The sequence below is a fragment of the Marmota monax genome, unplaced genomic scaffold (assembly GCF_021218885.2).
Source record: "Marmota monax isolate L192 unplaced genomic scaffold, Marmota_monax_Labrador192_F-V1.1 WCK01_AAM20220418_F8-fsc00124, whole genome shotgun sequence".
Classification (NCBI taxonomy): Eukaryota; Metazoa; Chordata; class Mammalia; order Rodentia; family Sciuridae; genus Marmota; species Marmota monax.
Genome location: NW_026692505.1, coordinates 632,935 through 657,824, shown reverse-complemented (window position 1 = coordinate 657,824; position 24,890 = coordinate 632,935). Strand labels below are relative to the sequence as shown.

At 36.7% G+C, this 24,890-nt stretch overlaps 1 protein-coding gene across 4 annotated transcripts in view; it reads right to left on the bottom strand.

Annotated features, from left to right (window-relative positions):
- Ric1 (RIC1 homolog, RAB6A GEF complex partner 1) overlaps positions 1-24,890 on the bottom strand; it is a 125,961-nt gene that overhangs the window by 83,202 nt on the left and 17,869 nt on the right. For all 4 annotated transcript variants that reach the window (XM_046445809.2, XM_046445810.2, XM_046445808.2 and 1 more), the window contains one exon: positions 7,724-7,831. In XM_046445809.2, the coding sequence (XP_046301765.1) occupies positions 7,724-7,831 (108 nt within the window). Of the gene's footprint in view, positions 1-7,723; positions 7,832-24,890 lie in introns of those variants that run through there.

Here is a 24,890-nt window from a genome sequence, read left to right as displayed (position 1 = left end):
CCAGTTTATTGCCTTGTTGATAATTTACAGGTTACAGCACTGAGAATGGAAGCTGAAACAGAGTCTAATAGACTCTCTGGCTTCAGAAGTTAAAGCTCGGTGTTCTAGAAGAATAAGGCAACTCAAATTCATGTGACAAAGTACCATAATAGAGAGAAAAGAATTACATACAGAAGTAACTCAAGAATACCAACAAGGACATATATGTGAGGAAACTACTCATGGTAGAAGAAAGAACAATTTGAAAGAATTGGTAAACAGTGCATAAGCAGGACTAAAGAAAGTCATAATTTACAGCGCACTAGATAGAATACTCGGGAAAGCAGTTCTTAGGTCTTCCTGTGGTAATTCTAGAAAGGTATTGCCTTAGTAGTGGGCAAGAACTAGCTCAGGATTGAGCTCTAAATCCAGCCCCCCCCCCACACACACACAAAGAAAAGCTTAAAATGAGACATGAACACATCAAATTATTTCCAAGTAACTTAACTGCATTCCAGGAAGATTTATAGGATCGCAAAAGTACCCAGTATATAACAAAGTAAAGTCACAACTTCTGATATCTAATTAAAAGATACAGGGAGGCTGGAAATCAAAGACACAATGAAAAGAAAAATCAACCAATTTTAACAATCCATAATGCAATAAGATTGTTGAAATTAGCACAAAAGAGCATTAAAACAGATACTATATTCCTTATCTTCAAAAGGTTACAAAAATATAGAAGACCCAACAGAACTCGAGATAAAAGCTAAAATATGAGAGTCAAAAAACATATTGGATTGGATGAATAAGTTGGACACTGCAGGAAAAAAGTTTACTGATTATAAAAGTATAGCAATAAAAATTTTTCACAATGAAACAGAAAAAAAGTAATAAAACAGAAAGAGATCAACAAACTGTGGAACTTTATATGGCCCAATAGGCATATACACAAAAAGTCCCCAAATGATAATATTTATATTTCCATTGAATTTAATTAAAATTCACTTCCTTCACTTAAATTTCTTTAAAATGTCAATTTTCTTTTAAATAATAATAGAAATGTATACTGGAGCTTATACCATAGGTAAAATAAAATGTGTACATTCCCTAATCCCAACAGAATTAAATTAGAGACCAATAAAATAAGATTCTGGAAAACCTTCAGTGTTTTGAAACTAAAATACATAGTTCTAACTAATTCATGGATCAAAGACGGAATCAAACGGGAAATTAAAAAATTTACAAATCGTACCAAAATTTGTGGGATTCTGCTAAAGCAGTACTTAGGGGGAAATTTATAGTTTTAAATACCTGTTTAGAAATAAAGACTGCATACAAACAACAATAAGTGTTGGCGAGGATGTGGGGAAAAAGGCACACTCATACATTGCTGGTGGGACTGCAAATTGGTGCAGCCAATATGGAAAGCAGTATGGAAATGTTTCAGAAAATTGGGAATGGAACCACCATTTGACCCAGCTATCCCTCTCATCAGACTATACCCAAAGGACTTAAAAACAGCATACTACAGGGACACAGCCACATCAATGGTTATTGTAGCACAATTCACAATAGCTAAACTGTGGAACCAACCTAGATGCCCTTCAATAGATGAATGGATTAAAAAATGTGTCATATATACACAATGGAATATTACTCAGCAATAAAAGAGAACAAAATCATGGCATTTGAAGGTAAATGAATGGAGTTAGAGAAGTTAATGCTTATTCCCCCAAAACCAAATGCCAAATATCTTCTTTGATATAAGGAGGCTAATTAATAGTGGGATAGAGAGCAAGAGCATGGGAGAAATAGACAAACTCTAGATAGGGCAGAGGGGTTGGAGGGGAAGAGAGGGGGCATGGGGTTATTAATGATGGTGGAATGTGAAGATCATTATTATCCAAAGTACATGTATGAAGACATGAATTGTTGTGAATATACTATGTATAAAACAGAGATATGAAAAATTGTGCTCTACATGTGTAATAAGAATTGTAATGCATTCCACTGTCATATATAAATAAAAAGAAAGAAAGAAAAATCAAACCAATGATCTCAGTTTCTATTTTACACTAGTAACAAAATACCAAATGAAATCTCAACTAAGCAGGAGGGAAAAAAATAATGAGATCAGAGTGGAAATGGAATAGAACAGAGAAAAGTAAAATCAATGAAAGAAATTACGAGTTTTTAAAGAAAATCACAAGAAAAAAAGAAAAGAAAATCACTAAAATTGACATGCCTCTACTCAAACTGATCAGGAAAAAAAAAACTAAATACAAAAGAGAGAATAGTAACAGGATTATAGATTCTAGAGACACTAAAATAATAAGGAGGTCAGGGAAGGATACAGAAAGGTTGATGAAAGAGTACTAAATTACAGTTAGACAGGAGTAAGTAGTTCTGTTATACTACAGCCCAATAGGGTGACTATAGATAAGAACTATGCAAAAACAATCCAATTTAAAAAGTGTTAAAAAAAATGAATAGAAATTTCTCTAAATATGTAAGAATAGATGAAAAAATAGTCAACATCATCAGTCATTAGAGAAATACAAATCAAAACTACTATGAGATACACCTTCAAACTCTTCAAAACTCAAAAGAACAAACAATGGAAATAAATGCTAAGGATGATAAGAAGAAATCAGAACTTTTATACTGCCAAAGGGAATGAGACAGTGCAACTCCTGTGAAATTGATCCAGCAATTCTGCATTTGAGTGTGCAACCAAAAGAACTGGAAATAAGGATTCCAACAAATACTTCTATGATAATGTTCAATTGCATATTATTCACAATAGTCATAAGTTGGAAACAACACAAATGCCCATCAATAGATCAATGGATAAACAAATATGCTACATACATATTATAAAATATAATTCTGACATAAAAAAAATGAAGTTCTGACACATACCATAATGTGGAGGAGCCCTGAAAACATTTCCCTAAGTGAAATAAGTTAGGCACAAGAGGACACAAATATATTATGATTCCACTTACAAGAGGTATCTGGTATGAGAAATTCATAGATACAGAAAGTTGATTAGAAGTTATCAGGGGCAGGAGGGAATTAGGAATGCTTACTTAAGCTTAATGATTACAAAGTTTCTGTTTGGGGTGATGATAAAGAAAACAGTGGTGATAGTGTGTAATGCAGTGAATGTGACTAATAACACTGAATTGCACACTTAAAATGGCAACTTTATGCTATATACACCTTACAATTTTAAAAAATTTATCATGCAATATACCGAAAATGAGACCAAGTACAGAATATCATATTTTCTTTCATGAAATTGCTTTTCTTCTTACATTTTTTCACTAATTGCCATGAACATTCTCCTAACACTCATCTAAGCTTGAAACCACAGTCATCTTCAACTACTCATATTCATTTATTCCCTACAATTAGCAAATATTTTTTCCCTTGGATATTCCTATGAATAATAAAGAAGCCAGGTTGGCTAAAGGAAAGTCCCTGAAGAAGAAAAATGAAAAAATAACATGGGAAAAGTAATAATGAAGTAGGATTTTAGGGATTAAAGGACCTTAAATGCAATGCTAAGAAGCCTGGACTTTATTATGTGGAACACAGAACTGCAAACTTTAGCTGTGAAGGGCTAGATAGTATATATTTTTAGGATCTCTGAGCAAGAAAGGAAAACCAAGGATATTAGATAGGTACTTATATAACATGACAGCTTTTTTTTTTTTGGTTTGGACTCAGGGGCACTCAACCACTGAGCTACATCCCCAGCCCTATTTTGTATTTTATTTAGAGACGGGGTCTCACTGAGTTGCTTAGCACCTCACTTTTGCTGAGGCTGGCTTTGAACTTGCAATCCTCCTGCGTCAGTCTCCCAAGTTGCTGGGATTACAGGCATACACATCACAACCAGCTTTTTAAAAATATTTTTAGTGTAGACGGATACAATACCTTCATTTTACTTATTTACACATGGTGCTGAGGATCAAACCCAGTGTCTCACATGCTAGGCAAGCCCTCCACCATTAAGCCGCAACCCCAGCTTACCACGACAGTATTTTAAAAGGTAAGTTTTATTATTGTGCAGGTATGATGAGGCCAACAGGTCAGAAGGCAAATACCACTGAAGAATTTTATTCAGTTCCAGGAGGAGGAAGAATGACAAATTACATAAAAGGCTACATGGGAAGTACCAGGGTCAGCAAGGAAGCAACAGGAGCAAAGGGAAAACGTGTTAAGAGCCTTTACTGTGATTTCCATTAGAAGGAATGAGTAAAACAGGTAAAGAGAGTTAGTATTGGTGAGTCTGAATAATTTCAGTGAGCTCTAAACTGTAGTAGTGGTCTTTAGTTACATAGTACCTGTCCCTGCAGTTAGTAGGAGAGGGGAATAGTGGCCCAGAGTGTCAGAGATGGTAAGGATGATAAAAGTGGCTGGAGCATGGGCTTTGGATAGACTGGTCTGCATACTAAGGTACAGCTGTAGGCAAGTCCTTTACTATCTCTAGAAATAGGCTACTCCTAGGAGGGTGCAATTTGTCCAAACACAAGTGAGCCCTAAGATGTCAAAATGAAATACAGAAAAATAAAAAGTAAAAATAAAAAATAAATACAAAGAAAAGAACCAAAATTTTATAAGTTTTAGTAATGATTGTCTAAATAAAATTATAATGACAACCGTGTGTGTGTGTGTTTGTGTGAGAGAGAGAGAGAGAAAGAGAGAGAGAGAGAGTGTGTGTGTGTGTGTGTGTATTTTGGTAGTACACATCCACTAATGAGAGAGAATGGAATTCTTTTTATGAGGATAACATTTTTAACTAATTAGTGATTAAAGTGACCTTTTCCTATCATTCCTATCATCAAAACTTACTGTAAAGTTTTATCTATTAATACAGGTCAGTAATGAGAACTTATAGGTTTCATATCTGAAAATTTTTTTCATACAAGTACAGCCAAATATGGATATCAATCTATGAGTATATAATTTTAACTGAATATATGTCACCTTGTAGGGTATTCTGGAATTCTTCTCCTGGTTTTTTACTTTAACACTGCAGATTAATCATTTCTAATTGAAGGTTATGAGGAAGTTTCTCTTTTGCACAACTGGATTTTATACACAAAAATTTAAAATGCTATTACAACTGTGGCTTGAGCTCATAAAATATATCTACTGCTAATGTGTGTGGGTTAGAGATCTTCTCTAAATTTGTAAGTATAAAAAAACAGCCTGACAGGCTGAGGTTGCAGCTCAGTGTTAGTGTCCTTGCCTAGCACATGTGAGGCACTGGGATCAATTCTCAGCACCACATTAAAAACAAAACAAAACAAAACACATAAATAAAATAAGGGTATTGTGTCCATTTATAACTAAAACTATTAAAAAAGAAAGAAAAGAAAAAACACCCTGACATTACCTGTAATTCAAACAATTTTATTAGTTGTTAACTGAAATGAGTTTACTACAAATAAGTTTCACAGATAAAACTGTCTGCTTTATAGCTTTAGATTAAATTCATTAGGAAATTCTGTCAAGTCTGCAGCAAAAACTATTTTCTGGGCTGGGGATACAGTTTAGTATTAGAATGCTTGCTCTGCATATATGAGTCACTCCCTAAGTTCTACCCCCAGCTCTAGGGTAAAAAAGCCATTATTAAGTGTCTGTTAAGTAGTGAAGGGTGATTCTTTTCTTTTGGTACCAGGGATTGAATCCAGGGGTGCTTAACCACTGAGTCACATCCCTAGTCCTTTTTTAAATTATTTATTTATTTTGAGATAGGGGCCTGCTAAGTTGCTGAGGTTGGTTTTGAACTCATGATCTTCCTGTCTCAGCCTCCAGAGCCACTGGGATTGCAGGTGTGCATCACCAAACCCAGCTGGGTGATTCTTTCAAGTTCAGAAAAATCTCATTTTCAGTCATAAGCTAAAAATGTTTCAATAATCCTTTATTCCTTCTTGGCCATCTAGCAGGTAGCTGTGGGGTGGGGCAAGGCAGGGTACTCACCTTGGATCTCTGACAAAAGCTTACAATAACCACAGGCTTTAAAAAGCCTTACATTTTCACAAGCTTTGTAAGTCTGCCCAACTAAGTCTTTTTCTGTTACATGTATTTTTACCAACATCAATTAAGGCACACTTTAGTGGATTCCTCTTCAGATTGTACTGAATTAGAGTTTTCTCAACTTCTTTGAGAATTTTTCATCTGAAGTTGTTCCACATAGGATATTTATTCAGAGTAATTCTCAGTTACTTCACACTCAGCATTGATCATTCAAATAAACTAGAAGCAATTCTAACATTTATTAACTCACCAAGAATCAAGCTTATATTGAGTGCACTTTTTATATTTCATTTTTTGTGAATAAATTCTGTGACTGTTATTTTAAATATCTTAATTTTGTGGCTATTACTTTGAACAGTAAATACTATGATGAGTGCTTAGTCTGGTAATATCGACTTTTATTCTTTAGGCATAACTATAGTGTAATTCATTGCATAATAAGCAAAATACTTTGCCACCTAATTCATAATGTATAATTATAATTTATAATACACCAAATAGAAGAGTAAAGCATTGAGAGCCTCACATATGGTTGCTGTCCACACTATTCAACTCAATCTGCTATCATAGTTCAAAGAAGCCACAAACAATACATAAATATATGAGCATTTCTGTGCTTCAATAAAGCTTTATTTATGGACACCGAAATTAAAATATCATATAATTTTCAAGTATAAAATTGATTTATTTTGACTGATTTATTTTGATCATTTAAATAGGTAATAACTATTCTTAGTTGATGGAATACACACAAACAGGCAGCAGGATAGATTTGGTAATATGTGGTGGTTGTCGGCCAACTCCTGCTATAAGCAGTACAGAACTACTTAATATTTTTGTCTATTTGGGGCATTTTCTGATAATTAATATAGTCAGCATAATGTAGCACAGACTAAAAAGACTGAAAACAGAGAGAGAGAGATTAGTCTAGTCGTAGTCTAGTACATAAAATCTGTGTTCCTAAGTTTATATCTTATTTCTCTGGTACACACTATCTGTATAATCTTGGATAGGACTTATTAGTTTTTCAAATTACTCATTTATTATAAAGGATACCAGTACATACTTCAAAGCATTGACCTAAAGATTAAATGAGATGATCCATGTAAACTTATTACAATATAGTACTTACATAGACTCAGTAAATGTTAACCATACATATTATTACTATGGAAAATTAGATGATAATGACATCCCTAAAGATGATACTGAAAAAATAAAAATGGAAAAGATAAAATGAAGCACTTCTAGGCACATCTAATGGAAATGCAGAAATAGATTCCAATAGATATGAGAAACAAAGCTTATTATTTTATAGGATATCCTCCAAAACTGGAAGGCAGAACTTAAAACATAAATTCAGAAGTACCATGTGAATATGGACAAATCTTTTAAAAGCTGGATTAGATGTCAAGGACAAAACAGGAAAGTAAGATGATTACATAGAAAAGGATACAGGTGCTATATTTAAGGATGACAGGAAGTGGTAAAGTCAACAAAGATATATTAGGTGGAAGAATAGAGAACACAGTAGTAGTACAGAAGAATCAATACAGCAATTCCTATTATTAAAAGATAAATACTTAGATGTGTGGAAAATTGAAAGAAGTCATTTAAGACAATCAAGTGTAGATGCAATATAATGATTTTATAAGAAAACACTATTTAAATTAAAAAATCTACTTACTGACACAGCTATCATGGTACTATCTGGTCTCCATTCAGCTTGTCTGTAGGATCCGAACTGAGTAGATGATTTTGTAGGTTCCTTGTAGGTTACAATTAACACACTAGGCTGGAAGAAAATAGTTGTATTTTTATTAATCTCATAAAACACATACAAACAAAATAACAGAACACGATGAAGTATTTGAGAAATAAACAATTTAATATTAAACTATCAGCTTTCAACATTCTAAGCAAATCAACCAAAAAGAAAAATAATGTGTTAGGCCTCTATTTATTAAAGAAAAGGAATCAATAATTAATAAAATTACATTACAAAATAGAAAAAAAAAAAACCGGCCCAGATATGTTCACAGGTGAATTCAACAAAATATTTAAAGAAGGAATTATACTAGTTTTCTACAAGGTCTTCCAGAAAACAGAAATGGGGGAAAATACCTCCTAACACATTTTGTGAGGCCACTGTTATCCTAATAATAAAACCACAAAAAGACATTACATGAAAAGTAAACTACACACCAAAATCCCTTAGGAATATAGATACATAAACTCTTAAAAAATATTAACAAATCAAATTCAACAATTTATAAAAAGAATTATGTACCATGACCAAGTGGGCTGGATCCCAGGCACACAAGCCTGGCCAAACATTAGAAAATAAATTAATAAATCACATCAACAGGCTAAAGAAGTAAAACTCATGATTATAACAATAAATGCAGAAAAAGCATTTAATATATCTAACACTCATTTATGATAAAAACAAACAAACATAAACCTTTCACCAAACTAGGAATAGGTGGGAACTTCCTCAATCTGAACACCTACCAAAAAATCCACACCTAATATTATACTTTGTAGTAAGAAATTCCAAGAACAGGAACAAAGGCAAGAATGTTCCTGCTATCCACTGCTTTTCAACATAATAGCACAAGTCCTAGCTAATTTAATAAGACAAGAAAATAAAATAAAGCATATACATACTGGGAAGGAAGAAATAAAATTACCTTTATTCATAAGATAATATGATCATTTATGTAGAAATTCCAAAAGAACATCAAAACCTCTGGAAATGATATGCAATGATAACAAAGTTGCAGAATACAAAGATAATATAAAAAAGCCAATCACTTTCATATATTCCAGCAAAGAAAAAGTGGAATTTGTAATAAAAAATATTTTCCCATTATATTAGCTTTTTAAAAATGAAATATTCATTATATAAATCTAACAGACTTTATATAACATTTACATGAGGAATATCATAAAACTCTGAGAATAAAAGATATCCTACTTTAATGAACAAAAGAGTCAATACTATTAACATGTCAGTTCTTCCCAATTTAATCTATGGATTAAATGTAATCTCAGTCAAAATCCCAGCAAGTTATTTTGTAGATATCAACAAATGCACTCTAAATTTTATATGAAAAGGCAATAGATGAAGAAGAGCCAACTCAATACTGAGTAAGAACATGTTGGAGAACATGATATTATAACCTAACTTCAAAACTTACTGGTTAAAGAAGAAACAAATCAATCAAAGAAAAAGAACACAGAGTCTAGGAATAGACCCATACAAATACACTCAACTGATCTTTGACAAAGCAGCAAAGGCTATATAAGAAAGAAAAGATAGTCTTGTCAACAAATAGTGCTAGAATTAATGAACATCAACATTCATGAAAATAAATCTAGATGTACAGCTTACACCCTTCATAAAAATTAATTTAAAATAAATCTGACCTAAATGTAAAATATAAAACCCCTGGAAGAAAACAGTAGAAAAATCTAAACAGCTTTAGGTATGGCAAAGGCTTTTTGTAAATGACACCAAAAGCACAATGTTGAAAGAAATGATTGATAAACTGGACTTTAAAGCAAAGAGTATTATCTAAATAAAACATACTTAACTAATAATCTGCACTATAAAAGTGGAAAAGAATCTAGAGGGCTGGGGTTGTGGCTCAATGGTAGAGTGCTTGACTAGCACATGTGAGGCACTGGGTTCGATTCTCAGCATCACATAAAAAAATCAATAAATAAAATAAAGGTATAAAAAGTTATATAAATCTTTATATATGTGTAAAGAATCTAGAAAAGGAAATTCAAAAGCTGTTTTTTTAGAAGTGGCTTCAGGCAATGCCAGAGAAACTTGGTTGAACTAACCCTCCTGGAGATATGGACAAGAATCTAGAAAATGAAGTATTTCAAGGCATTGGAAATCAAAGTAAAATAGGCAAAAACTGGAAGGTAGCTATCCTGAAAGACATGACATGCCACAGGTAAAATTTGTAAATCTGGCAGGCACAATGTCACATGCCTGTAATCCCAGGGACTCAGGAGGCTGAGGCAGAAGGATCCCAAGTGCAAAGTCAGCTTTAGCAACTTAGGGAGGAGCTAAGAAGGTTAGTGAGGCGACCATTATCCTAATACCAAAACCAGAAAAAGATATTACATGAAAAGTAAACTACATATCAAAATCCTTCAGGAATATAGTTACATAAACTCTCAAAAAATATTAACAGGGCTGGGGCTGTAGCTCAGTGGCAGAGCACTTGCCTAGCATGAGTGAGGCAGTGGGTTCGATCTTCAGCACCACATAAAAATAAATAAAATAAAGGCATTCTGTCCATTGACAACTACAAATTTTTTTTTAAATATTAGCAAATCAAATTCAACAATGTATAAAAAGAATTAAGCACCATGACCAAGTGGCGGGGAATATAACTCAGTGAATAAGCGTCCCTGGGTTCAATCTGTGTTACCAATATATACATATATAAACATATTATATATATTTTATAAATCTTGCTTTTTGCCTAAATTTGCAATCCAATCTGTATCTGATTCAGGGGTAAAAAAGTGGCAGATTTACTTACTTGAGGCAAAAAAACAGAAAATAAAGCTCAGACCTGCTACTCTTGCTGGAAAGCTATGGAGGAAATTCTAAAAGAACGGGTGCCTCAGGGAAGATCAATCTCACAAATCACACTTAAACTACTCTAAACTACATGGGAAAGACTTTCCCCTTCATGGGAAAGACTAAACTGCATCTGATGAAAAAGCAACAGGTGGCAGTTGAGAGAAATGAAGAAAGATACTAGATATTGCCTACCATAAGAGAAATAGATAATTGAATTGAGATAAAAGTTACAGCCTTCATGAACATAACACTCTTTGGAGGAACACAACAAAATCTGGTTTCTATAATTTATAGAGAATGTCAAGAATTAATAAGCATGTGAAGGAGCAAGAAAGGATAACTCATATTTAAAAGAAAAAACTGTTAAGAGAAACTGATAAAGAGGTATGGCCCAGAAGTTGAACTTAACATAAATTTTAAATCAAGGTATTATAAATATGTTCAAGGAAAAATACTCATAATGAGTGAAGACAAAGGGAGAAATCTCAAAACAGAAAAAGAAACCATACAAAAGAAATTGGCTCTCCCTCCTCATCTGCTCCTCCCCTCATAAACAACTTTTCATACCTCCCCCCATAAGAACCTAATGGAAATTCTTTTTTTTTTTTTTTTTTCAAGTTCTTTTTTTTTTTTTTTTTTTTTAATTTTTTATTGTGGGTTGTTCAAAACATTACAAATTTCTTGACATATCATATTCCACACTTTGATTCTAGTGGGTTATGAACTCCCACCTTCACCCCATACACAGATTGCAGATTCACATCAGTTACACATCCATTGATTTACAAATTGCCATACTAGTGTCTGTTGTGCTCCGCTGCCTTTCCCATCATCCACCCTCCCCCCTCCCCACCTCTCCCCTCCCCTCCCCTCCTCTCTCTCTACCCCCTCCACTGTATAACCCTGAGGGTCTCCTTCCATTACCGTGCAATTTACCTTCTCTCTCCCTTTCCCTCCCACCTCTCATCCCTGTTAAATGTTAATCTTCTTCTCCTGTTCTTCGTCCCTACTCTGTTCTTAGTTACTTTCCTTATATCAAAGAAGACATTTGGCATTTGTTTTTTAGGGATTGGCTAGCTTCACTTAGCATAATCTGCTCTAATGCCATCCATTTCCCTGTAAATTCTATGATTTTGTCATTTTTTAATGCAGAGTAATACTCCATTGTGTATAAATGCCACATTCTTTTTATCCATTCGTCTATTGAAGGGCATCTAGGTTGGTTCCACAGTCTTGCTATTGTGAACTGTGCTGCTATGAACATCGATGTAGCAGTGTCCCTGTAGCATGCTCTTTTTAGGTCTTTAGGGAATAGACCAAGAAGGGGAATAGCTGGGTCAAATGGTGGCTCCATTCCCAGCTTTCCAAGAAATCTCCATACTGCTTTCCAAATTGGCTGCACCAATCTGCAGTCCCACCAGCAATGTACAAGTGTACCCTTTTCCCCACATCCTCGCCAGCACTTGTTGTTGTTTGACTTCCTAATGGCTGCCAATCTTACTGGAGTGAGATGGTATCTTAGGGTGGTTTTGATTTGCATTTCTCTGACAGCTAGAGATGTTGAGCATTTTTTCATGTACTTGTTGATTGACTGTATGTCCTCCTCTGTGAAGTGTCTGTTCAGGTCCTTGGCCCATTTGTTGATTGGGTTGTTTGTTCTCTTATTGTCTAACTTTTTGAGTTCTTTGTATACTCTGGATATTAGGGCTCTATCTGAAGTGTGAGGAGTAAAGATTTGTTCCCAGGATGTAGGCTCCCTATTTACCTCTCTTATTGTTTCTTTTGCTGAGAAAAAACTTCTTAGTTTGAGTAAGTCCCATTTGTTGATTCTAGTTATTAACTTTTGTGCTATGGGTGTCCTATTGAGGAATTTGGAGCCCGACCCCACCGAATGCAGATCGTAGCCAACTTTTTCTTCTATCAGACGGCGCGTCTCTGATTTGATATCAAGTTCCTTGATCCATTTTGAATTCACTTTTGTGCATGTCGAGAGAAAGGGATTCAGTTCCATTTTGTTGCATTTGTATTTCCAGTTTTCCCAGCACCATTTGTTGAAGATGCTATCCTTCCTCCATTGCATGCTTTTAGCCCCTTTATCAAATATAAGATAGTTGTAGTTTTGTGGATTGGTTTCTGTGTCCTCTATTCTGTACCATTGGTCCACACGCCTGTTTTGGTACCAGTACCATGCTGTTTTTGTTACTATTGCTCTGTAGTATAGTTTGAAGTCTGGTATCGCTATACCGCCTGATTCACACTTCTTGCTTAGCATTGTTTTTGCTATTCTGGGTCTTTTATTTTTCCATATGAATTTCATGATTGCTTTCTCTATTTCTACAAGAAATGCCATTGGGATTTTGATTGGCATTGCATTAAACCTATAGAGAACTTTTGGTAATATTGCCATTTTGATGATGTTAGTTCTGCCTATCCATGAACAGGGTATATTTTTCCATCTTCTAAGATCTTCTTCTATTTCTCTCTTTAGGGTTCTGTAGTTTTCATTGTATAAGTCTTTCACCTCTTTTGTTAGGTTGATTCCCAAGTATTTTATTTTTTTTGAAGATATTTTGAATGGAGTGGTTGTCCTCATTTCCATTTCAGAGGATTTGTCGCTGATATACAGGAATGCCTTTGATTTATGCGTGTTGATTTTAAATCCTGCCACTTTGCTGACTTCATTTATTAGCTCTAATAGTTTCTTTGTAGAGTCTTTTGGGTCTGCTAGGTATAGAATCATATCATCTGCAAATAGTGATAATTTAAGTTCTTCTTTTCCTATTTTTATGCCTTTAATTTCTTTCGTCTGTCTAATTGCTCTGGCCAGTGTTTCGAGAACTATGTTGAAGAGAAGTGGAGAGAGAGGGCATCCCTGTCTTGTTCCAGATTTTAGAGGGAATGCCTTCAGTTTTTCTCCATTCAGAATAATGCTAGCCTGAGGCTTAGCATAGATTGCTTTTACAATATTGAGGTATGTTCCTGTTATCCCTAGTTTTTCTAGAGTTTTGAACATAAAGGGATGCTGTACTTTGTCAAATGCTTTTTCCGCATCTATCGAGATGATCATATGGTTCTTATTTTTAAGTCTATTGATGTGGTGAATAACATTTATTGATTTCCGTATATTGAACCAGCCTTGCATCCCAGGGATGAATCCTACTTGATCATGGTGTACAATTTTTTTGATATGTTTTTGTATCCGATTCGCCAGAATTTTATTGAGGATTTTTGCATCTAGGTTCATTAGAGATATTGGTCTGTAGTTTTCTTTCTTTGAAGTGTCTTTGTCTGGTTTAGGTATCAGGGTGATGTTGGCCTCATAGAATGAATTTGGAAGTTCTCCCTCCTTTTCTATTTCCTGAAGTAGCTTGAAAAGTATTGGTATTAGTTCTTCTTTAAAGGTTTTGTAAAATTCTGCTGTATACCCATCGGGACCTGGGCTTTTCTTAGTTGGTAGTCTTTTTATGGTTTCTTCTATCTCCTCAATTGATATTGGTCTGTTTAGGTTTTCTATATCCTCCTGACTCAATCTGGGCAGATCATATGACTTAAGAAATTTATCTATGCCTTCACTATCTTCTAATTTATTGGAGTATAAGGATTCAAAATAGTTTTTGATTATCTTCTGTATTTCTGAAGTGTCTGTTGTGATATTGCCTTTTTCATCCCGTATGCTAGTAATTTGAGTTCTCTCTCTTCTTCTCTTCACTAGCATCGCTAAGGGTCTGTCGATTTTGTTTATTTTTTCAAAGAACCAACTTTTTTGTCAATTTTTTCAATTGTTTCTTTTGTTTCGATTTCATTAATTTCAGCTCTGATTTTAATTATTTCTTGCCTTCTACTTCTTTTGCTGTTGTTTTGCTCTTCTTTTTCTAGGATTTTGAGATGAAGCATGAGATCATTTATTTGTTGTTTTTTTCTTTTTTTAAGGAATGAACTCCAAGCAATGAATTTTCCTCTTAGAACTGCTTTCAATGTGTCCCATAGATTCCGATATGTTGTGTCTGTGTTTTCATTTATCTCTAAGAATTTTTTAATTTCCTCCTTGATGTCTTCTATAACCCATTGATCATTCAGTAACCTATTGTTCATTCTCCAATTGATGTATGCTTTTTCCTTCCTTCTTTTATCGTTGATTTTCAGTTTCATTCCATTATGATCAGATAAGCTGCATGGTAATATCTCTACTCCTTTATATTGTCTAAGAGTTGCCCTGTGACATAATATATGATCTATTTTTGAGAAGGATCCATGTGCTGCTGAGAAAAAAGTGTAACTGCTTGATGTTGGGTGGTATACTCTATATATGTCAATTAGGTCTAGGTTATTAATAGTGTTATTGAGTTCTATAGTTTCCTTATTCAACTTTTGTTTGGAAGATCTGTCCAGTGGCGAGAGAGGTGTGTTGAAGTCTCCCATGATTATGGTGTGGTGGTCTATTAGACTCTTGAACTTGAGAAGAGTTTGTTTGACGAACATAGCTGCACCATTGTTTGGGGCATAAATATTTATGATTGTTATGTCTTGTTGGTGTATGGTTCCCTTAAGCAGTATGTAGTGTCCCTCTTTATCTCTTTTGATTAACTTTGGCTTGAAATCTATTTTATTTGATATGAGTATGGACACGCCTGCTTGTTTCCGAAGTCCATATGAGTGATATGATTTTTCCCAACCTTTCACCTTCAGCCTATGTATGTCTTTTCCTATCAAATGCGTCTCCTGTAGGCAGCATATTGTTGGGTCTTGTTTTGTGATCCATTCTACTAGCCTGTGTCTCTTAATTGGTGAGTTTAAGCCATTAACATTTAGGGTTATTATTGAGATATGGGTTGTTCTTCCAGCCATATTTGTTTATTTCTGTTACTAAACATTGTTTGTTTTCCTCTTTGATTGTTTCCCCCCCCCTTTACTGTCCTACCTCCCACTGTTGGTTTTCATTGTTATTTTCCATTTCCTCTTCCTGTAATACTTTGGCTAGGATGTTTTGAAGAGATGGTTTTCTAGCTGCGAATTCTTTAAACTTTTGTTTATCGTGGAAGGTTTTAATTTCATTCTCCATCCTGAAGCTTAATTTCGCTGGATACACCATTCTTGGTTGGAACCCATTATCTTTCAGTGTTTGAAATATGTTATTCCAGGATCTTCTAGCTTTCAGAGTCTGTGTTGAAAGATCAGCTGTTATCCTGATTGGCTTGCCCCTAAATGTAATCTGCTTCCTTTCTCTTGTAGCTTTTAAAATTCTCTCCTTATTCTGTATGTTGGGCATCTTCATTATAATGTGTCTAGGTGTGGATCTCTTATGATTTTGCACATTCGGCGTCCTGTAGGCTTCTAGGATTTGGGATTCTGTCTCATTCTTCAAGTCTGGGAAGTTTTCTTGTATTATTTCATGGAATAGACTGCTCATTCCTTTGGTTTGGAGCTCTGTACCTTCCTGTATCCCAATGACTCTTAAGTTTGGTCTCTTAATGTTATCCCATATTTCTTGGATGTTCTGCTCATGGTTTCTTAACAGTCTTGCTGAGCTGTCTATGTTCTTTTCCAGTTGAAATACTTTGTCTTCATTGTCTGATGTTCTATCTTCTAAGTGTTCTACTCTGTTGGTAGTATTCTCCATTGAGTTTTTAAGTTGGTTTATTGCTTCCTGCATTTCTAGGATTTCTGTTTGTTTGTTTTTTATAACCTCTATCTCCCTGTATAGTTGATCCTTTGCTTCCTGGATTTGTTTGCGTAATTCGTTGTCGAAGTGATCTTTCATTGTCTGATTTTGCTGTTTAATGTCTTCCTTGATACTCCAGATCATCTGAAGCATGTATATCCTGAATTCTTTATCTGACATTCCATCTGCTGCAGCTGTTACCTCTTCTAAAGTTGCGTTGACCTGCATTGCTTGTGGTCCTTTCTTTCCTTGTCTTTTCATACTGCTTGCGTATCTTTCCTGCAGTTGCGGGCGGCGGCTCTGCTCTCTCCTTATTCCAATTGGGGTGTCGTGGCTACCACGCCGGCAGGTCACTGGGCCTGTTCTGGGAGCTGGTGGCGGCTCTGTTCTGCCCCTACTCCAATTGGGGTGACGTGTCTGTCGTACCAGCAGGCCACTGGGCCTGTCCCGCTGGTCGGTCGCAGATCTGCCCACCTTTCGGGCACGGGTGGAGGCTCTGCTTTGCCCCTACTCCAATTGGGGTGTCGTGACTACCCCGCCTGCAGGATGCTGGGTCTGTTCCTGGCAAGGGAGGCGACTCTGCTCTGTCACTACTCCAATTAGGGTGGTGTTTGTACCCCGCCGGCAGGCTCCTGGGCCTGATCCGCCGGTCTGTTGTAGGTCTGCCTACCTTGAAGGCGCGGGCGGCGGATCTGCCCTGCCCCTCCTACCACGCCTGCGGACCCCTGGGCCTGATCTGCAGGTTGATCACTGGTCTGCTCACCCTGCGGGCACGGGTGGCGGTTCCGCTCCACCCCCACTCCAATTGGGGTCACGTGACCACCACACCGGCAGGGCCTGATCCGGGCGTGGGATAAGGATCTGCTCTGCCCCTACTCGAGTTGGGGTGACGTGTGTACCACACTGGCAGGCCACTGGGCCTGACCTGGCGGGTGTGGGTGGCGGCTCCGCTCCGCCCCGCTCCGCCCCCCTCCTACCACGCCCATGTACTACTGGGTCGTGGGTCTGCCCACCTGGCGGGTGTGGGTGGCGGCTCCGCTCCGCCCCCTCTCCAATTGGGGTCACGCGGTCACCACGCTGGCGAGCCGCTGGGCCTGCTCCGGGGGCTGGCGGCGGCCCGGCTCCTTCCCTCTGGCTCGAGGACAAATTGAGGAGACTCGGGTGACTGAGCCTCACCCCCCTTACCAGGAGACCAACTGCTTATGTCACCGCTGGTATTGATGAAGATCTCTCCTCCACCGCTTTCTGCTGACATCAGATCTCTGCCATGTTGGTATCCTATGCGAATGGCAGCATTTCGTTCCCCTTGCCAGGCAACCCAAGCAATGGGTGAGTCCTGACCTGCCCTCAGCAGGACCCGGACCGAGACACAGTTTCCGCGGGCTCCTAGCCCCGGTCCAGGGACGTTCCGGGAGCCGGAACTCGGCCGCTCCGTGCTCGGTGTAAGCTCCTATAAGTGTAAGCTCCAAGAAGCAGCCCCCGCGGGCTCAGTTCCGGGAGCCGGAATTCGGCCGCTTAGTGCTTGGTGTATGCTCTGATAGTAGCAGGGTCCAAGAAGCAGCCTCCGCGGGCTCCGCAGCCCTGAGCCAGGGCGGTTCCGGGACGGTTCCGGGAGCCGGAACTCGGCCGCTCTGTGCTCGGTGTAAGCTCCTATAAGTGTAAGCTCCAAGAAGCAGTCCCCGCGGGCTCAGTTCCGGGAGCTGGAATTCGGCTTCTTGGTGCTTCGTGTTTGCTCTGATATTAGCAGGGTCCAAGAAGCAGCCTCCGCAGGCTCCGCAGCCCTGAGCCAGGGCGGTTCCGGGACGGTTCCGGGAGCCGGAACTTGGCCGCCCCGCGCTCCGTGTTCACTCCGATAAGATCAGATTTTAAGAAGCCCCCAGGCGCTGAACCCTAGCAATCTGTCTGCAAGCCGCAGGCGAATTGCAGCCTGAAATTACCTGTTCTATGGCTGAATGAGCTGCGGTCAGTCAAAAACAGGTGTGGTGACGTCAGTTTACCAACATGGTGGCTGCTGGCCTCCTCTGTGGTCTGACCGGTGTGGAGAACCGAGATGGACCGCTTCCTTCCCCGTCTCGAACCCAGAATTCAGCCCTGAGTGCGGTGCTTGCGCGTCTGGCAGAAACTGCAGCGCTGTAACCCTGCGTCTCTATCCCAGCGCACGTTGCAGACTCTAGCCGCGGGGCGATTTGCTTAATAAGCAGTGTTACCCTCCATGCGACAAACCTCTCGCGTTTGAGTCCCCGTAGCCGATCCTCGTGCGATGGAAATCCTTCCTCCAGGTTCCGGCGCACCCCACTATTGCTGGAAATTCCTAACAAGATATCCTTTAGCCGTCCTGACTTGTCATACTCCCACACAGTGAAGCAGCACACGGGGGTAATGCACTCCCCTCGCCGCCATCTTCCCTCCTCCTAATGGAAATTCTAGAGCTGAAAAACATACACAGGGAAACTCACAATTTAATGAATTCTATGGACTGAATCTGTAATAAAATTAGTAGGAATTATCTGATCTGAAACTCAGAGAAAAAAAAGACTAGATGAAAGAAAGCATTGTTAAAAACAAGAGGGATCATATCAAGCAATATTAATAAAAGGAGTCCAAGAAGAAAAAAGAGAGTGGGGCAGAAATATGATTTTTCAGATCCTCAAGAAGAAACAGAGTACCAGAAATGATTAATATGGGTGAACAGAAAAAACTGCATGTATCTTTTCTTTTTCTCTTATTTCTTTAAAGGCCATGATTATTTAAAGCAAAAATTATAACAATATTATAGGATTGATAAAAAATTGAAGAGATATAATTATATATATATATATATATATATGTATATGTACTACACATATACATACAAAAGAGTGGTAAATGGAACTATACTAATGCAAAGTTCCTATATTTTATGTTAAAAAGTAAAAAACGTTATTTCTAAATACAGGGTGATAATGAACTATACTGTAATCACAACCATCACCACCTCTCTTCCCAAGGCAAAGAAGTACAGATTTAACAGCCAACCAAGAAACTTAAAGTAGAATTCTAAGATAATATTCTGGCAATCCAAAGCAATCAGGGGGGAAAAAAAAAAGGAAGAGATAATTAGAAAATAAATAGCAAATTGGTAGACTGTTATGGTTTGGATCTGAAAAGTCTCCCAGAGGCTCATATGTTGAAAATTTGGTCCACGGCTAGTAGTGTTATTGAGAGATGGTGGAAATGTTAGGATGTACGGACTAGCTGGAAGTAGTAATCCATTGAGGGCATGTCCTTGAAGGGTTTATTTGTCCGCAGTGCCTACTACCCTCCCTCTTTCCCACTGCTTCCTAGCCATCATGAGGTGAGCAGCTTTGTTTCACCATGTTCTCCCTGCCATGATGTTCTATCTCACCACTGGCCTAAAAGCAGCAGAGTCAGCTGACCATGTACTGAAACTTCTGAAACCATGAAGAAAAGCAAATCTTTCCTCCTTTTAAGCTGTTCATGTCAGGTATTTTGTCACAGCAACAGAAAGCTACAGTTAACCATAACAATATTTATGATAAATATAATTAAAAAAACTAAGACTCATCTACATGTTATCTATAAGAAATGGCCTTTGAATACAACAATACAAAAGGATCAAAAATAAAAGAATAGAAAAATATGTACCACGTAAACAGTAAACCATAAAAAGCTGGAATGTTTAAACTCAGAAAAAATAGTGCTTAATTTAAGAAACATCATTACATATAAGGAAAAATTTCCTATTAAAATGGTAAATTCATTAGGAAGGCAAACAATTACACATGTCTATTAATAAAGTTTCAAAATATATAAAAGAATATAACATCATTAAAAGGAAACAATATATACAATTATAATCAAGGACCCCTCTCCCAGTAATTTTATAAAATTGGAGAAGAATTACAATCATGTTCATTCATTCTTCTGTGTCAAAGGCCTACAAACTTTCTGAAAAGAATCAAAGAGCAAACAATTCAGACTCTGTGAGACACATACAGACTCTGCCACATATTCTTTTCTTTTCCTTCTTCAAATAATATAAAACATAAAACTATTCTTTGCTTCCAGACTATACAAAAACAGGCCACCAAAGCCACAGCTTGTCAACCCTTCACTATTTTGTCATTCATTCCCTTATTATTACTCCCTGCTAAGATTCCTTCTCTCTGCTGCCCTACTGAACCAAATGTTTAGTTTTTTAGGACCTTCCTAGCTCAAGAAGAATATAAGATGTTCTTAGTCATTTAAATCCTGACATCACTTATGGTTTTCACTAATTAAGATCAAATTTGTTATAGGTTCATAGTCTTTCACTTTTGCCACTTTTAAAGAGTATAGTTCTGGCAATTTTTTTTTTTCTTTTTAAAGAATGCCCCTCAGCCTATGCAAATATCCCATTTTCCCTATAAATTCACAGACATTAATTTTAGAATTCATTAATAGATCTTCTCTGTAGCAATTATTATACTTCAGGCTGACTCCTGGGTTCCTTAGGCATACCCTCATTTTCTAAGGTTCTGGAACCATAATGTGCTCTAAGGTCATCTTGTACTTTCCCTGCCTTAGCCCTTCAGTCAGCCATTTTTCCAGGGAGTCCTCTTTTGAACCTAGAGGTACTCAACTCTGAGCTACACCTCTAGCCCTTCATATTTTTTATTTTGAGATGCCCACATTGCCATCCTCCTGCCTCAGCCACCCAAGTCATTGGGATTATAGGTATATACCAATGTGCCCAGTTTCCTTTTTCTTTTTATTAAATACCTTTTAGAAATGATCTGAAGCCAGGCATAGTGCTTACACCTATAATCACAGCAACTCAGTAGGCTGAGGCAGGAGGATTGTAAGTTTGAGATCAGCCCCAGCAACTTAGCAAGGCCCTAAGTAACTTAGTGAGATCCTGTCTCAAAATTCCAAAAATAATAAATAAAAAGGATTGGAGATGTAGCACAGTGGTGAAAATATTCCAATGCATGATCTATTAATTTTTCTATATGCAAATATATTATTCATGTGTATGTGTATATATATATATATATATGTATATGTATGTGTGTGTATATGTATGTGTGTGTATCTCACAGGAATTCCTACTATCATCTCTGACTATAATCCAGAATATTTAGCATTCATTCTAGAATGTCCCCTTGATTATTTGTAGTTTCTGGCAGTGAGAAACCCTGCTCTAATTTCACACAATTTATTTACTTTATTCAAGCCTAGTATATACATCAAGTAGTTTTGAATGGCTAACTGCATCCTTGTGGGAAATCTGCCTACTAGAATGTGGTGTTTGTGTATTTCTTTTATTTTAGCCTTACAATAAGCAGTTGAAATACTGTTTTCCATGTTTCACAGGTCATCCTTTAAAGGCTTTTTGTTAATCTCTGCAAGTGAAATATATAAGTTCCTAAGAAGCCATCAAGTAAAGGTTAAAAATAAGTACTTTGGGTGTCATTTGCATTAGATGAAAATAAGAACATAGTTTGGGATAGAAATCAGGATTTATTGTAACTATCTAGAAAAGAAACTTGACTCTGCAACAGAAGTTAAAATAACAAAGCAGCTTTTAAAAAGGATGTACTTAAAGCCAGGCATGGTGGCCCAAGCCTGTAATCTCAGTGATTTGGGAGGACAAAGCAGGAAGATCACAAGTTCAAAGCCAGTTTTAGCAACTCAGCAAGGCCTCAAGCAACTCATCGAGACCCTGTTTCAATTTAAAAAAAAAAAAAAATTTTTTTAAAGGGTGGGGGCTTAATTTAATCACCAGTACCCCCCCCCCAAAAAAAAGTACTTATAAGACTTACACTTCCTGGCTAGACCCTTAATAAAGCTAGAGTGATCAAGAATGTGTGGTGTTGGCAATCAAGGGAGACAAACAGAACAATGAAACAGAATAGTTTAAAAAATAGAAAAATCAATAGAAAGATGCAAAGCTAATTCAATGGTCATAAGAACATCTTTTCAACAAATGATGCTGGAACAATAAGACATCTATATACTATATTTTGTAACAGTTAATATATATATTTAAATATATTTCACGTAATGTATTTTCTAAAAATGAACTTCAATCCATACTTTGTTCTATGCACCTATCAATTTATAGATTATTATAGATTTATATGTAAAACCTAATCCATAGGAATTCAGAAATACAGGTGAAAATCCTCTATGGCCTTGGGTTAGGCAAAGATTTCTTACATAAGACACAAAAGACCTGGTTCAAAAGTGAGAACTGACAAAATGATCTTCATAAAAAATACTTCTCCTGCTGGGCAACAAACATGCCTGTAATCCCAGAGATCAGCAGGCTGAGGCAGGAGAATGTGAGTACAAAGCCAGCCTCAGCAACTTAACGAGGTACTTAGCAACTCAGCAAGATCCCATCTCTAAATGAAATATAAAAAAGAACTGGGAGGTGGCGCAGTGGTTAGCACTTCTGTGTTTAATCCTCAGTACCACAACAAGCAAAACTTCTCCTCAAAACACATTATTGACAGAGATACGTCACAGACTGGAAAAAATATTTGCAAACCACATATTTACATCAAGGACTTGTACCCAGAATATATAAAAGACTCTTGTAAAAAAAATAATAATTTTTTTTAGTTGTAGTTGGACCCAATAACTTTTTTTCATTCGTTTATTTTTATGTGGTGCTAGGATCGAACCCAGGGCCTCAAACGTGCTAGGTGAGCACTCTACTGCTGAGCCACAACCCCAGCCCAAAAGACTCTTAAAACACAAAAATAAAATGAAAAATCTAATTAAAAAATAGAGGTAAAAGATTTAAACAAAATAATTACAGTATCAGATTCTGCCCAGGTAGAATAAATATGTATATAGCCATACTGACATAAGTAAATGAATAAATTATCTATGAAGCCATATTGATATAACTAATGGAATAACTGAAAGAGAAGGGACAGCATATCCTCACATTAGAATTCCAATTAGTAAACGTAGTAGGAAAGAGGAAGGCGAGAATCATAATTAGGTGGCAGATATGACCCAGTGATGCTAAAATTAATAAGAAAAAGTTCCAGGAAGCCAGGCATTGGCATTAACTTCAAGGTTAGCCTGGCAACTTAGTGAGATCCTATCTCAAAATAAAAAATAAAAACAGCTGGGGATGAGGCTCAGTGGTAGAGAGTTTCGCTGGGTTCAATGGAAAGAAGTGGGGGAGGGGAGGAGAGGGGAAAGAAAAGGAAGAGAGGGGAAAGAAAAGGAAAAGGAAAGGAAGGGGTTTCAGAAAGGAAAGAAAAGTAAAGGAAGGGGTTCCAAGGAAGAAAGGAAAGGAAGGAAGGAAGGCGTTCCAGGAGAAATAAGATTTGCCTATTATCTCCCCCCAAGTTACTTTTTCAAAAATTTTAACTACAAAAGGAAAGACAGTAACTTCACGGTAGAGAAATCTGGCAGACACCAACTTAACCAAGTGATCAAGGTAAACATCACCTACCAGTAAGAATATCATAAGCTCTGAGAAGGAATAACATTTTTGTGGTCTTCTTGTCAACAATTACATAAACTCAGTCCATTCAAGAGAAAATCAAACAGACCCAAGATGACAAACATTCTACAAAATAATCAGTACTCTTCAAAAAGGCTCAAAATGATAAAAAGGAGAATAAGAGAAACAAGGGCTGAAAGAGACAAAGAAGAAATAACTAAATGCAATGTGAGATCATGGATAGAATTCTAAAATATAAAAAGAATAACCAATTTGAAAAATAAGGGGAAATTTCAATCAGATCTATAGTTTAGTTAATAATAGTATACCAATGTTTATGTTTTGTTAAGTGAAAGATGCACCAAAAAACAAGTATACACTATATGATTCCATTTAAATAAAAATTCAATAAAATGCAAACTAATTTATATAGAGAAAAAGCTAGCAGAGGAGTGATTACCTGGGGGAAGGAGGGCAGTAAGAAACAACTACAAAGGGGCATGAGGAAACATTTAGGGGTAATACTCACTATTATGATAATGGGAATGGTTTGATATATGTATACATGTCAAAACTGTTAAAATTTATACTGGAAACATGCACAACTTATGTCAATTATATCTCAAGAAAGGTATTAAAAGTTAAAAACAAGATATTACGGATGGCCTTTTGGAAAACTCAATATAGAAGAAAACACTGCTTGGGAGACCAATTTAGAATCTATTAGAAAAGTCTAGAAAAGAAACCTGAACTAGTACATAAGGAGGAGAGGGCAGAAAGGAGAAGATGGAAATTTTAAAAAAGAAGATATAATTTGTGTATTAACTTCAATAAATATATATAAGATACAATCAGTAGTACACTATTCACAACTCTAAAGTTCCCTGAGTGCTCTTAAATATATGTACCTGTAGCTATCAGAGAACTAACCCACTATTTTCAATTCTGAAATTATATACATATGCTTCTATAATTTACTCACTATTCTGTTGATATGTATTCTGAAAGAAATTTACAAATTAAATTTTCTTTTTCTTCTTTTTTTTGGGCGGGGGAGGGGTGTGGAGGGGAGTACCAGGGATTGAACTCAGGGACACTCAACCACTGAGCCACATCCCCAGCCTATTTTGTAT